The 15,868-nt window shown below is 35.9% G+C and overlaps 2 protein-coding genes across 5 annotated transcripts; both read left to right on the top strand.

Moving 5' to 3' along the window:
• Positions 1-7,889: 7,889 nt before the first annotated feature.
• On the top strand, positions 7,890-9,299 carry LOC122401872 (peroxiredoxin-5, mitochondrial). The gene is made up of 4 exons (XM_043404291.1): positions 7,890-8,131; positions 8,333-8,467; positions 8,624-8,755; positions 8,903-9,299. Exons 1-4 carry the CDS (start codon positions 8,030-8,032, stop codon positions 9,092-9,094), a joined length of 561 nt encoding a protein of 186 aa, XP_043260226.1. The 5' UTR covers positions 7,890-8,029; the 3' UTR covers positions 9,095-9,299.
• A 265-nt stretch (positions 9,300-9,564) lies between these two features.
• On the top strand, positions 9,565-15,865 carry LOC122401834 (structural maintenance of chromosomes protein 1A). 4 transcript variants are annotated; one of them, XM_043404217.1, is made up of 20 exons: positions 9,565-9,758; positions 9,846-9,966; positions 10,541-10,640; positions 10,729-10,907; positions 11,229-11,367; positions 11,493-11,957; positions 12,093-12,521; positions 12,601-12,812; positions 12,910-13,078; positions 13,153-13,275; positions 13,355-13,486; positions 13,573-13,638; positions 13,729-13,886; positions 14,011-14,108; positions 14,209-14,513; positions 14,600-14,875; positions 14,967-15,146; positions 15,218-15,396; positions 15,521-15,698; positions 15,785-15,865. In XM_043404217.1, the coding sequence occupies exons 1-20, from the start codon at positions 9,647-9,649 to the stop codon at positions 15,851-15,853; spliced, it is 3,690 nt and encodes a 1,229-aa protein (XP_043260152.1). In that variant the 5' UTR covers positions 9,565-9,646; the 3' UTR covers positions 15,854-15,865. The 4 variants fall into 4 exon arrangements, with proteins under 4 accessions (XP_043260152.1, XP_043260153.1, XP_043260156.1 ...); XM_043404219.1 differs by having other exon boundaries at positions 9,742-9,758; positions 9,874-9,966; XM_043404218.1 differs by lacking the exon at positions 13,573-13,638.
• The last annotated feature ends 3 nt before the right edge of the window (positions 15,866-15,868 follow it).

Consider the following 15,868-nt stretch of genomic DNA (forward strand, 5'->3'; position numbering starts at 1 on the left):
TAAATATAACCAGTCGATCATGAAATTGTTGTTGTTCAATGGGCAGATTTTTTTCGCGAACGCTAAAATCACTTAATAGCCTCATTAGACTCGTATACGGAAACTGATAATGAGCTGGTATGCTCGAATGTTCCAATTGGCTACGCAGTACATACTGCGATAAAGCGACTATTATTACTTCGAGATACTTCGTTCCGTCTTAACGAAGCGTTTTATTAAAGACATTCGTTCACATATTTGATAATGTTTATCGTCAACATGTTTGCGTTAATTGATATACTCGAGCCCTCGCCTACACGCTAATAAGTTCTATTATCCAAATTTTAATTGCTTCGATTTCTTTATTCGACGACAAATGTTAAACGGTCGTTAAAACGTTGATTCGTATTTTTATTTATATATATAATTTCCAAATTTGTTCGTAAATTTTGTTCATATTTCGTCCATCCTAAACAAAGATTCGAGCTCGACTTTCTTATTTACGATGCAACGTTTTCATACAAGTTAAGAACTAACTTTACGTGTGTATATTTTTGACGAAATTAAGTACGACAGAGACTTTTTTTGCACTCCCTGAACAGGTGAAACAGGAGAAACAGGAGAAACTGAGGCAATCCTATTGCAAGGTAGCGTTTATATTATTTAACAAACAAGCCGGATGAAGAGCTTACCTGCGTACTGTTACCACTAATCTTTGTAACGACTTTACCACGACTGCACGCGGACCTATTCCTTGGTAATTAAGAGATTAAACTCTGTTGCCTGACACCGTCTCAACCTCCCTCACTCCCCCTTTTCTTCTTTACTACCTTTATTAGATTACGTAGGTATCCGTTATCTCGATCGGTTTACTCATTGTACGCTTCATCCAGCAAAATACACGACTCTTTCCGTGTCTACGCGACATTGTTACGTGTCACAGAGATAATACATTTTATACAATTATTTTTTACTATTCGATAAGAAGAAGCAAACTATTAGAACAACGTATCCTAAATAGGATCCAGTGTAAGGCCACTGTAGTAGCGAAAAGTTTAAGGTTTCGACGGAAATACGGATATTCTCGAGTTCCCCCGTAAATACACGAGCATTTGTGTAACAATGTTTGCCTTGGCCCGCGAAATACCGAAAAAGAAGTAACATTTCGGGGGTGTGGAAAGTCCGGCAATTCCGTCAGCCGGGGCTATGGATGTCGACGTCTCGATTGGTACGGATGTACGAGCACGCACATATTCGCGGTACAAGACTGAAAGGACACGTCTCGAATATTTTACCCCGGGACTTTTTCCTCTTTAATTGATTCAATCGGCGAAAAACACGGCAGGACCGCTTCACCCTCCGGGGAGTTTTCATCCACCGCCTCACGCCACCTCCACATCATCCACACTTTCAGCAACCAACCGCTGTAACGAGACGCCAGAACCAACCTTCCTTTCCGATGAAAACGCCAACCCCTCTTCGTGGTTATTCGCTCTTCCCTCTCTTTTTCTTCCTCTCACTCTCTCTCTCTCTCGCTCTCTCGCTCTGCCTTATTTCCTCTTTATTATTATATACACCTGCTTCGCGTCTACCTTTCCTTCCGCGTCTCTATTTATCATTATTATTCCAGCCCTTTACGATCATTCGAAAACGTCTTCGTATCGTTTTACAAATCATTTACAAAACTGTTTGCTTCCTTTCGCGTTCGAGACTATTCATCGCCGATTTTCCTTTTATTTACGTATTCGTTCGCGCTCCTCGTAAATACCGTTTCGTTGGCCACCCCCCCGTGCTCCCTTGTTTCGCTCATTACGTTACGCGTTTCGCTCCTTTCGCGAAATTAGAGTGTCGAGCGAAACTCTCGCGCAACTCCACATACACGCGAATCGTGTAAACGTGTCCATACAGAGACGCGAACTGAAACATTGTTGGCGTTTTCACGGGTTCTGAGGGTCGTAGGCGTCGCGTCGCGCCGCTCGTTCCCGCGAGCCCTCTGGAAACAGAACTTTCCATAAATGACGGAAACTCAGAAATTTTCCGTTTGTTATTTTAATTAGAGCCTTCGGGCCACACTTAACGAGAATCTGGCTGTCTACGTTTATACTATGTACCTTTCTAAAACGACAATGGAATATGATATTATCGGATTCCGTGTGACGCAAGCACAATCGTGCAACAGAGAATTCCAACCGGGCTCCTTGTTCCTTTGTGTATCGCTTATTTCGTTGCAAGAAATCCCGCGACAAGCAATTTTCTCAATTTTGTTTTCCTCCTTTTCCTTCTCTTACCTCTCGGTTCTTTAACGACACGTTCAACCACGAACAAATACAGCGAGCAACTTCAACAACCCTTTCTACTACTTGCTCTTTTATCACGTGTATCTTTTACTTCGCTTCTCCAGATACAAAGTTAAATTTACATAACATAAAAGATGTATTATATCGAGATGAGATCGTTTGCAGAGATGGGCTCTGCTCCATGGTAGTTTATAATTTAAATATTCTTTCCGTGGACGGAAGCTTCGTTTAAAAATGTCGCCGCGAGAAGAAAAACTGCGCGAAAAGAACTGTCGCGATTGTTTTTTTTCCTGACGGATTTTTTGTTCGGTAGTGCCCGGCCATAAAATTGTTCCTGCTGGCCGAAAAAAGTCCAGTTTTTTCCGTTAACTGTGACAATAGCAGTGGTAGCGGTTTTTTGCCGTTAAAAGATACCGTTAAAAAAGCCCGTGAACGAATAATTTACGGCGTTAACGTTTTTTTCACTCGGTCAGTCGAGAAAAGGGGATAGGATCGTCGCCCAGACGTTTCCGACGGCTATTTTTGTGAGAATATTATGCAAAAAATGCACGCGACAACGCGAACGTTTCATGTTTGCTCGAAAACAGCCAACCCCTGCTATAAACGAAACCCCGTTACTTAAAAACCTGACTTTTCTCCAAGCATGGTACCGTTTTTTACTCCCGATGGAGCAAACAGTTTTTCAGTCCCCGGTTACAGTGGGTTTACGATGCTCTTTTACCTCCAAAATTCTAACTGTTTTTTCTTATTGCAAAAAACTGTCGACAAACCTTAAAAAGGAACTCGTAGAGCTTCGCGTCTTTATCTTTTATCCGTTTCTTTTTTCAAGTTTACGGTGAATTTTTTGTATCGCTCGTGAGAAAGTAAAAATTGTTAAACGATAGCAACGTTAACATCGACGTTTTTCATTACGAATGATCGAGTCTTTAACGAGGAAGAGATCGAAGGAGTTGCAAACACCTTTTTGAGAAAATTGTTTTGATCGTGTAATATAAATTCGTTTTCTAGACACTTGGTGCTCAGCAACCTAATAAACCAATGAACTCGCTATAGACGAAGAAAAGGTCGTTTTTTATTAACTAACCGAGGCAAGTTTCGAGGACTAATGAAATTGTATAGAGAACCGTAAACCGTGGGCAAAGCGCAGATGGAGCCAATATTGGTAAAATACTGCACGGACTATTTTGAAATCGGATATTTTAATTTGTAAATAGAGCGTATTATTCCCACTGCAATGCATTGTGACGGCGGTATACGTAGGGATCAGAAGAACCGCTTTTAATGACCCGGATGCGGATGGTTTCACCTAGCAGTGTCGTATTCAATTCCAACCTCTGTACTTTTCGTAATCTCAAGGCAATTCTCCTTCCGATTATTCGACCCCTTCCCACCCCTAAAGTCCAAAGAGGTCTCACGTTACCGTACCTTTGAGGTATCGCGCCGATTCCTGCAGCGCATTTTTTTTCATGTCGCCAACAAGAACAAAATCGAATTAAATGAAAAATGAAAAAATTAAATGTATTTTTTCGGCCCGTTTCTCTGCCCTCTCTCTCGAGACCCCATTACCATTTCCGTGTCACTCGCAACCTTACCAACCGATTTGGAAATCAACACAACAGAGAGCGAAACAGAAAATGAAATTACAGAAATTTTAGTATTTTTTAACGAAACGAAAGCTGTATTTCATTGGAGTAACCGATCGATTAAGATTATTAAAATACCTAAGGATGCACCTAATTTATAAGTACATACACCGCGAATCCTCTGAAATCGGTGTTATCAGACCACATACCAGGGTGAACAAGGTATGTGGAACTATAAGAAGAACGCAGCCATTAGCTCATATTATTTCCTATGTAATTAATAATTGTATTAATTAGATAGGAAATAATATGACCCAGGTCTCACCACGAGGAGGTTGCTGCGAACGGAGACCCGCCCTAGCCTCGCCCCAACCACCCTTCCTTTGGCGAGGAATTCGAATACCTATCCAAGGGAAAAGCTATCGAAAAGTTCGAAACGAGCTAGAAAAGGAGCGTTCTTAAAAGAACTGCTCGATCAAGAGACGAAGAACCTAACGAAACGTCAATACATGTGAGATGATACACATGTTTTCGAAAAACGAAATTTAAATGTGCAACTGCACGCACGAACTCTGACCGATCAAGAGATGAAAAACCTAACAAAATGTCGATACATGTGAGATAATCCATCACATGTTTTCTAGAAACGAAATTGGAATGTGCAACAGCACGTACGAATCCTGATTACTAAAGTATCAATATGTACTTTATTATTAATTGTTCCTTCTTAAATAAATACTTGCATTATGACAATGCCTAACAAGACACTCGTACAAAACGAAGAAAGGATCCTGAAGATCCAACCAGAAATGTGCAACTGCACGTATGGACCTTGCATATTAGAACACTAATACGTATCTTAATATTAATCATTCCCACTTAAATTTACGCACGCGTTTCGGTAATATTTAATAAAGGGCAGGAGAACGCTTTTTTATCTTATAATCTATATACATTTGTACTTATATTCTAACGCAATCTGTAGAAACACGAAGAAATACGAGGAAATATTTTCTTCATGGTGTCTTCGTCGATCCCACGATGTTTTTCTAAAACATACACTAATATACAATAAATTATAACCGACACGAAACAAAGAAATACGACAAGATATTTTCTTCTTGGTGTCTTGATTAATCCCACGATGTTTCCCTGAAACATAAATCAGACGATAAATAAAATTGTATGAAATATTTCTCTAAGAGGGATCAAGATGGAATCCGTGTACCATTTCCAATCCCATTCTTCGATGATTATATGTATAGCCTGTAACAAGAACTTGTTCAAAGGATTAATAGCTGAAACGAAAGTGTATTAATGGGCACAGAAAAAAATAATTAATATTTCAACTAAAGCTTCCACGAGTAAAAATTGATATTGAAAAGTTTAAAAACATAAATATTAAGTGAAATTAAATGAAAAGTTAAGTTCGTCTCGGTGTTAAGATAAATACGAAATATTCATTTATCGAATAAAAAATTTTTCAAGCCGTATACATTGCAATAATTATATTTGACTGTATTAAAAACTAAATTAGGTTCATAGAGAAAAAGCAATAGCGAACGAAAATGTCGATTCTACGCGGAAATGAACTCTCAATATGAAATATCGAATTGCAATTTGCATACCCTTTTGATACAACCATTCTATTTTCCATCGATTAAAACAATGACCGCGAACAAACTTTGATTTATGCAAAGAATACGGAATATTTATAAAAAAATCCACTATTTATAAATAACAATTAGGTTGAAAAGATTATTATATCCCGTAAAAATTATCAACTCTAATAATGAATAATTGGTGATATACATATATATATATTGGAATCATGAATTTAATCTATGACACGATTAATTACAATACAGCATTTTTAATGTATATATTTTTAATCTGTGATAAAAATATATTCATAAAAATGACAGGTTTTAACACGTTCTGAAAAAGGAAATAATTAGTCTATTCACAACAGTACTTTCAAGCAGTGTTTTCATTGGCAAACATATAAAGAAAAGGATATATTTTCCACTCATAAATTCAAAAAACAACCCGTGAGTGGACCATTCTTTCTTTCGCAACGCTAATTTATAAAATATAAAAGTATACGCGAATGGTGCTTGTTATTCGGAAAATGAACCACGCAGGGTTCCTTTATTAATTAAATCGCGTGCACCCATATTCGATCATACGCAACACTAATTTTAATAATGACGTTGAGCCATTCGAGGCTTTGCAGAATCTCTTCTTGCTTCTTGATGATCCTGGTGCAGTGGGCAGCGTTTTGGCCAGCTTTTTGGCATTGGATCGCAACTCTAATTATTAAAAAACGCGACAAGTCAAGATCGCAACGCTAATTTATAATAGAAAAATTCCAAACGCGATTTCTAATGATAAAAGCAACCGCGAATGGTGATTATTCGCAACGCTACCCTGAAAAGCAAACGCGAAAAATAGTAATTCGCTACTCTAACAGCAATCGCGTTTACTAATAATTCGAAACGCTATTTTTAAAGCAAACGCCCGGTTCCTAGGTTTGCATAAAGACAATCGCGAATCGTATTTATTCGCAACACTGATATATCAACGCGATAAATATTTGTTCGCAACTCTACGAGCAAACGCGAACATTGTATATTATTCGCAACTCTAACTTTAATCAGGGGCTATTGGTACATGTACATAGACATGTACTGGCCACAAAATAAACTAACTACTACTAGTACTACAATTGGGGTAGAATTTGGGCATTGAAAATATCGCAACTCTAAAGAAAAAATCGCACGATTGATCAAGATCGCAACGCTAATTTATAGTATGAAAATTGCAAACGCGGTTGATGCCCATCATATGTATAAATGAGTAAAAAAGCAACGCGAATCGTGATTGTTCGCAACACTACCCTGAAAAGGAAACGCGAAAAATGGTAATTCGCAACTCTACGAGCAATCGCGTTTATCGATAATTCGCAACGCTACTTTTAAAGCAAACTCCCGGTACCTATGTTTGCATGAAAACAATCGCGAATGGTAATTATTCGACGACATGTCTTGATAGGTTTCGACAAGTCTTATTATTTCTTCATTTCGAATTCCAATGGGAGACTGTAACAGAAACGAAATAACGATGCATTAAAGTAGACGAACGATTATTAGAATTAAGTAATGAATTGCAAGAGATCGTAATTTGTACGCGAGTAGTAAGAGTGGAAAGATCAACAGGTTATAAATGCGTATTGCGTATGTATGTAAGTAAGTACCTCGGTCGCGGAACGCCGCGCGCCGATACGTCTTGACGTCGAACGTAGGTACTTACGAATGATGATGGCCGATCGCTGTGCTCGTTAATGCTCGCGAATTAGGCGGCGGGGTGGGGGGAGCTCCGATATCTCGCGAAGCTTGGACCGATGTTTAGCGGATTATTCACAACTTTAACTAATCAAGGAATCGCGAATAATTCGTACTTTTCAACCGATATGCATTTACACGCGCTAGCTGCTGCTATTCACTGACTTTCTCAACTGACCGCTATCCATGAGAAGAGGCCGCTAAAATCACCTCCGAATTGTGAGGTCGGTATGGCAGTCAGATTCGGCCATGAAACTCCATAAGGTGAAAGCACAGACGAGATATACGCGTAGACCTATTACCTTATGGACTTACCTTATGGTTATTTCTGAATCTGTTGGTAACGTTGCGAATTACACGAAAATGGTAATGGGGCTCTAGAGCCCCATAACAATGGCCCAAAAAAATCCATTTGATGTAATGTCTACTCGTATACCTCGTCTGTCTTCTTACCACAAATTCTCGACGAATAATTCGATGACAATGTCGTTCGTTGCATCGCTTCGATCGGGATGCTAAAGTATTGTAAAGCATCTGTCATTTCTCATGACAGCAACATAAATAAATAATGATTACACGTCAAGGAGACTGATATGTCAATTATGTTCTCACCAACCTCGTACTACGTAAATAAAATGAGCGGGAAAAAAAAAAATACGTGGAAAAAGAAGACCATATTTATGTAATGACTCGAAAGATTGCGCAATACCACACGTTCGTCGTGCCGGCTACAGATTAGTGCTTGAACCGAACGAACCCTTTTATATTTTATTCCATCGAGAACAGTACATTATCTGTTTCACGGTGTTAAGAGTCATAGGTATAGATGAACCAAGTCATAAGTCGTACGATTCTTGGCGGCGAACGATCGTCGTTTAGTTGTTTTGTCAGAAATTTTCGTGTATCGTCACAAAACATGGTTATCGCAGTAAGTTACTCGTACAAACGTTATTTCACGTTTAAAAAACACCAAAATAGGAAAAAATAATTTTATTTAACTGTCCTGATTATTGTAATATCGGTATTCGATATTTTTAATAATTCATTTTAATGGAAAGAAAACAATTTATGTGTTCGACGTTGCTCGATTATCGACAAAAATTAATTACGTATTCACTGATATATTTAGGTAGGAGATAAGCTACCTGCAGTTGACCTCTTCGAGGATTCGCCTGCAAATAAAGTAAATCTTGCAAAAATTGCAGCAGGTAAAAAGATTGTGGTATTTGCAGTACCAGGTGCCTTTACACCAGGATGTTCAAAGGTATATATTGCGTTTAAATGTCTACTTTCTAATGTTCTTCTACAAAAAAAATCAGCACAATTTATATTAAACATCTTTGGTTTTCAAATAACTAAATGATGATAAATGTATGTAGGTATAGTATTGGGTTTATGCACAAATATAATACTGTTTTAGACACACCTCCCAGGCTTTATACAAAAAGCTGGAGATTTAAAATCTAAAGGAATTTCAGAAATCTTTTGTATTGCTGTAAATGATCCGTTTGTTATGGCTGCATGGGGTAAAGAACAAGGAGCAGAAGGAAAGGTACTATTTTTAATGTATCGTCAGAAAAATTGCTTTAAACTTGGATAATTTCAACTTGAACTTAATTGATAGATACAACAAAACTTTTTGCTAGCGTATTACTTGTATAGAAACTGTGACACGTATATTATGTACTTTGCCAAACAGGTACGCATGTTGGCAGATCCAGCAGCTCGGTTCACAGATGCGTTAGAACTCTCTGTAGATTTGCCGGTATTGGGTGGAAAAAGAAGCAAGCGCTATTCAATGATTCTTGAAGATGGTGTAGTTAAAGCATTAAATGTTGAACCAGATAATACAGGACTTTCTTGTTCTTTAGCTGATCATATCAAACTCTAAATTGCCTATTATCGAAAGTCGTGTAGTAAGTTCACTATTTAAAATATAATGGAGAAACAGTAATTAATTTATTAATTTTGTTACACAATTGTTACACGTTTATATAATAAAATGCGTATTCACTATGTAAAACTATAAATTATCTTGTCACGTACAATATGGGTTATTACTGTAAACACACATCGTACATATTATATGTTTTATCCCTGACAAAATAAAGGTTATTTCTGTAAAGAGTATTTCTATATTTTTTGTATTTAATAATATTGGAAAAAGTGTTTACATCCCTACTTCACGAAGAACAAAGAAATTTCATTTGGTAAAATCTATTTATAGGGACTCCCTTGATAGATAATCACTAGCAAAGAGACGACATAAACGCCACTTGTGACTAGATTACGGAAAGAACGCACGAACCCGCTTTTTTAAAAGAGTACAGAGTACCCAGACTCTAGTTATCTTTTATTTATGGTTCAGATTTTGGTTGGAAAGTTTATGGCGCCAATTATTCCAGTGTGCTGTTGTTTGTGAAGTTTTTTAATTACTTCCAAAATGCCGGCTTTTCTAAAGCATATCGAAGTAGAAAATTTCAAGTCCTACAGAGGAAACCTTATTATCGGCCCCCTGAAATCATTCACGGCCGTTGTCGGACCTAATGGATCCGGTAGGTCATGTTATTTTTCTCTTGTTATCACAGTTTTTCAAATCATGTAAAGATGTATGATCGATTATAGACACCTTTTTAATACAGGAAAATCTAATTTTATGGATGCCATCAGTTTTGTCATGGGAGAAAAAACAAGTAGCTTGCGCGTGAAGAGGTTTAGCGAGTTGATTCATGGTGCATCTATAGGACTGCCAGTTGCTCGAAGGTATCTTTGACTTTCTCTATCAAACTATAGATTCGTATGACTTTCTATAATATTTACTAATGGTCATGGTTTCCAACCTCTATTTAAGATTTATGTTTACACACGCACGTGTGTATTATCTAATCTTCTGCGAACAGGCGTCTTGCTATACTTATGAACTTGGGTTTGCTATTCCGAATAGTGTCTAGATATATTTACCATATCCTGCACCGATGCTTCCATGATTTACGTATCAATTTCTATTATGTATCATATTCTCCTAATGTATACCACGAATTTTTTAACATTAACATTTTGCTGTATTTTAAGCTTACTAATTCATTTTCCAGTTTTCTTACTTCTACAAATGAATTTTATAATTTCTTAACGTTGTCGAAATTTTTTACAAATTTTTACACCGTCGTGTCGAAACAAACCAGAAGCAATAAATGTAAATTAATTTTTATGTTTTACGATTTACATATGTACTTACATTAATGTTTAAGGTTATATAGGAATATATTATAGAATAAAATAATTATAGACCTTAATGAGAAAGTATGACGTGTTAGAATTAAATCTGTATGACTTACAGTGCATCTGTAACCGCAGTATTCGAACTAGAAAGCGGCAGCGAGAAAAGTTTTATGCGTTCCGTGCAAGGGTCTTCCTCGGAGCATAGAATAAATAATACAGTTAGTTTGACATAACTTTGTATAAATATTAAATTATCTAGCTATTTATAAAAAGATTATGTAAGCTATTTTTACGTTTATTCTGTAGGTTGTCACCAGTCAGGTATATCTTACCGAATTAGAACACCTTGGCATTAATGTAAAAGCAAAAAATTTTCTAGTATTTCAAGGGGCTGTTGAGTCAATAGCTATGAAAAATCCAAAAGAACGTACTGCACTTTTTGAAGAGATCAGTAATTCCGGAGCATTAAAAGCAGAGTACGAAAGGTAATTAAGGTATTTAAAAGCGGCGATGGTATGGAATAATCAACAAAGTCGGAAAATGGCAAAGACTCGTCGTGTATTTATGTACACACAGTTTTCAATAGAATCAATTATACTAACTGAGATTATGATTATGAATTACTAGAGTACAGAAATGATCAAGTTAAATAACTAATATTTATGTGACATAACACTTTTTGCATTGCTTCCGCGTCCTGTGTTCATCATTAAATTATATATCACATATTATAAAACTTTCTCTCTTCACACGCTCGCACGTGTATATGTATAATTGGCTAGAATATGCAAGGCTCTATATTACAGATTGAGGACAGAAATGCTAAGAGCGGAAGAGGAAACGCAATTTTCATATCAAAAGAAGAAGGGTATCGCTGCAGAAAGGAAAGAAGCAAAATTGGAAAAAGAAGAAGCCGAAAAATACCAACGTTTGAAGGAAGAATACGTAAAATCATTGATTTCTTTCTATTCATTAGTATCATAGAAAAAACACGTACCGAACTAATTAATAACTTTTATCATAGAAATAAACATTAAAGTTTTCTTATCGGATGATCTGTTGTATTCTAGGTAGAAAAGCAAGTTGAATTGCAACTGTTTCGTTTGTTTCATAATGAGAAATATATAGAGAATTTCGAAGTTTCACAGAAGAAGAAACAACACGAGATAGAAAAAATTGAAAAGAGAAAAGAAAAAGCAGAGGAATTATTGAAAGAGAAAAAGAAGGAAGCTGGAAAATTAGGAAGAGATCTTGCCAAGATAGAACAAGATATCAGAGAAGTGGAAGTAGAAATAACAAAGAAAAGACCTAAATTCATTAAAGCGAAAGAACATGTTGCCCATATGCAGAAAAAAGTAGAGTCTGCACGGAAATCTTTAACGCAAGCACGCACCGCGGATGAAGCACATAAGAAAGATATACATGAACTTCAAGAAGAATTACGTCAAGTGGAGGAAGCTAAGGCCGCTTATGAAGCAAGTATCGCAGGACAATCGCAACTGCAAGGGAGAGATGTGCAGCTAGAAGATGAACAGGTATGAACAGTTAGTTAGTTTAAATAAGATTTCCTCGATGAACGTATTATTTCAAAATTTCTAATACTGATTATAATAAAAATATAAATTCTGTAATAATAATAATAATAATGATAATGATAAAATAAAATCAAGGTTAAAGAGTACAATCGCATGAAAGAGGAAGCTGGCAAACAGTCGGCAAGATATCTGCAACTTCTTGACTCCATTAATCGCGAACAAAAATCAGATCAAGATAGGCTCGACAACGAAGGCAGGAAAAAGACGGAAATAGAAAACAAGCATAAACAAAAAGGTCATATGCGAGACGAAGCTCTTAAAAGAGTAGAAAAATTGGAGGAACACATAAGATCGTCCGAAGCAGCTTTAGAGGATCAGAAAAAATTGCGAGCTGACTTACAGTCCGATGTCGGCACCTCGAAAGATAAAATACAGAACATTCAGCGAGAATTAGAAAGCATCTCGGAACAACTTGGCGATGCGAAAGTCGACAAACACGAAGTATCGAGAACCAAAAAGAAAACTGAAATTGTAGAAAATTTCAAACGTCTTTTTCCTGGTGTAGTGAGTAATATAATTCATTGAAATGTTTCTTCCATTCTTGTAAACGATCTATTTTAAAAGTTTATGTCTTCGTTCTCAGTATGATCGTATGTACAACATGTGCGAACCTATTCACAAGAGATACAATGTTGCAATTACGAAAGTTCTTGGTAAATATATGGAAGCGATTGTTGTTGATACCGAGAAGACAGCTAGACAATGTATTCAGTATCTTAAGGAACAGTATCTCGAACCAGAAACATTTCTTCCGCTCGATTACATTCAAGCAAAACCATTGAAAGAAAGACTTAGGTATAGAAGTAATCATTAATTTAATACCTTGTTATTTGTTGGTATTCGAAAAATGTATTAAATTGCGATGTCATATCATGGAGAATGTTACTTTCAGAAACATACAAGAACCAAAAAATGTGAAACTGTTGTACGATGTGTTACATTTCTCTCCTAAGGACATTGACAGAGCAGTATTATTCGCTACAAATAACGCTCTCGTGTGCGAAACTCCCGAAGATGCAAACAAAGTAGCTTATGAAATGGATAAGAAAGCAAGATACGATGTATGCATTAACTATTATATATTTTTTAATCGTATAGTTTGATGCATATGTATAATATAAACATGAACTTGCAGTGTGTTGCATTGGATGGAACGTTTTATCAAAAAGCTGGAATTATATCTGGTGGTAGTTTGGATTTAGCAAAAAAGGCGAAAAGATGGGATGAGAAGCAAATGTCCCAACTTAAGGCACAAAAAGTAAAGGAAATTTTATTTTCACGTATCATTTACTTTTCACATCAAACTATAGAGTAATAACTAGAAAAATTCTTTATAGGAAAAATTAACGGAAGAATTACGTGAATCTTTGAAAAAATCGCGAAAAGAATCTGAGTTAAATACAGTCGAATCACAAATACGCGGTTTAGAAACACGTTTGAAATATAATAAAAACGATTTGACTGCCACTGTAAGTATCGTAATACATAATAGAACAATTTTAATGTACCTTTTCTATATACGCATAAGCATTCAAAGAGCGAATTATAATTACAGCAAAAGCAAATTGCAGAACTTGAGACGGAATTAGATAATCTTCAAACTGAATTAAATATGTTTGGTGTAAGTATAGATATACGTATACATATATATGTATATGTACATTGAATTTAATAAGATAGCATGTTAAAATTGATAAAATTGTATATGTAGCCATCGATAGCCGCAATTGAAAAAACCATGTCAGAAAGAGATCAAGAAATACAAAATATCAAAGAAAAAATGAACAACGTCGAAGACGATGTATTCGCCAGTTTTTGCGAACAAATAGGTGTATCTAATATTCGTCAATACGAAGAAAGAGAATTACGGTGTGTAGTTTTTATTAGATCGCCAAGATATTTCTTAACGTGTATGAAAATAAGTATATTGTTACGATGTGCGTAAATAATGTTTTAAGCCATAGAAAGTCTAATTATTAAAATGAAAATTTAGATCTCAACAAGAGAGAGCAAAGAAGAGAATGGAATTTGAAAATCAGTGCAATCGCATTTGCAATCAATTAGATTTTGAAAAACAGCGTGATACGGAGAGTAAGTGAACGGAGAGGATAAATTTCTGTTATTTTCGAAGATTGAATAATTATTTAAATAATGTGAGAAGGAAATAAAATGGTGGTATATAATTGATTAGATAACGTTTTGCGTTGGGAGCGCGCCGTTCAAGATGCGGAGGATAAACTGGAATCTGCACGGCAAACTGAATCGATCCAAAAAGCAACGATAGATCACGACGAGACTCTGATGGAACAGCTGAAATCGGCACGAAATGCAAAGAAAATGGAAGTGGATCAAAAAGAAGATGAAATTGGGAAAGCAAGGCGCGAGGTTGGAGCAATTGCGAAGGATATACAAGCCACACAGAAGCAATTAAATGGCATCGAATCGAAAATTGAACAAAAGAAAGCCGAACGCCACGCTATTTTATTGCAGTGCAAGGTGCGATAGAAACTATGATTTAATTTATGGATTATACATATACATATATGTATGCTTAACATTTTCTAAACAACAATAATATTTAGATGGAAGACATTGCAATTCCAATGCTCCATGGGAACATGGAAGATATAGCTCGTGAATCTAGTACGAACAATAGTTCGGAAAATAATACTGACTTATCAGTAAGTACACAGCAACAATACGAACGCGAAAGACGAATTACCATAGATTATGCCCTTCTTCTTGATAGTTTAAAAGATGTTGATGAAGAAGATATTAAAAAAACCACTGACAAATTAACGAAAACAATTAATGATTTACAAAGTACTATTCAACGTATTCAAGCACCTAATATGAAGGTAAGATAGAGAATTCTTTAAAACGTTGATGTAATTTTCTAACGATAAAGAAATAAATTTATAATGTCGAAATACGTGTTGCTTCGTTTAGGCAATACAAAAATTATATCTTGCCAAAGAAAAGTTGCAAGAAACTAATGAAGAATTTGAACAGTCGCGGAAAAAAGCAAAGAAAGCAAAAACACAATTTGAAAAGATAAAGAAGGAAAGGCACGACAGATTTATGGCCTGTTTCGAACATGTGGCTAATGAAATCGATCCGATTTATAAGGTCAGTTTATATTTACGTGAGACAAGTTTTTTATGTGGATATATCTTGAACAGAAATTTATCTTATTTTAGAGCTTAGCAAAAAATCAATCTGCTCAAGCATTCCTTGGCCCTGAAAATCCGGAAGAACCCTACTTGGATGGTATTAATTACAATTGTGTTGCACCAGGAAAACGATTTCAACCAATGTCTAATCTTTCCGGAGGAGAGAAAACTGTTGCGGCATTAGCTCTATTGTTTGCAATTCATAGGTAATTATATCTATACATATTATTTACTTTTTAATGTTAGCTGTTTCGACGAACAATTGTGAAACGTGAAGCTTAACCTTTTTTACTTGCTTCTAGTTAGAATTTTATTTTATGATATTGACAGTTTTCAACCGGCGCCATTCTTTGTCTTGGACGAAATCGATGCTGCTTTAGATAATACTAATATCGGAAAAGTTGCGAGTTACATACGTGATAAAACGAGCTCTTTACAAACTATCGTTATATCCTTGAAAGAAGAATTTTACTCTCATGCTGATGCGTTAATTGGCATTTGCCCCGATGTATGTACACGTATACGTATTTTCTATCTTTTTTTCATTTATACGCGTGCTTTTTTTTATCAAGATTACTTTTCTCGAAATTACAGGTTGGCGAATGCTTAGAGAGTAAAGTATTAACAATTGATTTAACTGCATATCCTACACATATTAATTAGCGAAACATGTTCCGA

This window comes from Colletes gigas, unplaced genomic scaffold, assembly GCF_013123115.1.
Source record: "Colletes gigas isolate AHSC1104 unplaced genomic scaffold, ASM1312311v1 Colletes_gigas_Sc00029, whole genome shotgun sequence".
Classification (NCBI taxonomy): domain Eukaryota; kingdom Metazoa; phylum Arthropoda; class Insecta; order Hymenoptera; family Colletidae; genus Colletes; species Colletes gigas.

Bases quoted from the DNA above. Each gene is read 5' to 3' on its own strand.
- LOC122401872 (XM_043404291.1), top strand. From the start codon at position 8,030: ATGAACCAAGTCATAAGTCGTACGATTCTTGGCGGCGAACGATCGTCG. The intron at 8,132-8,332 runs GTAAGTTACTCG...TGATATATTTAG, and splicing joins CACAAAACATGGTTATCGCA to GTAGGAGATAAGCTACCTGC. The intron at 8,756-8,902 runs GTACTATTTTTA...TTTGCCAAACAG, and splicing joins AACAAGGAGCAGAAGGAAAG to GTACGCATGTTGGCAGATCC.
- LOC122401834 (XM_043404217.1), top strand. From the start codon at position 9,647: ATGCCGGCTTTTCTAAAGCATATCGAAGTAGAAAATTTCAAGTCCTAC. The intron at 10,908-11,228 runs GTAATTAAGGTA...TCTATATTACAG, and splicing joins TTAAAAGCAGAGTACGAAAG to ATTGAGGACAGAAATGCTAA. The intron at 15,147-15,217 runs GTCAGTTTATAT...ATCTTATTTTAG, and splicing joins AAATCGATCCGATTTATAAG to AGCTTAGCAAAAAATCAATC.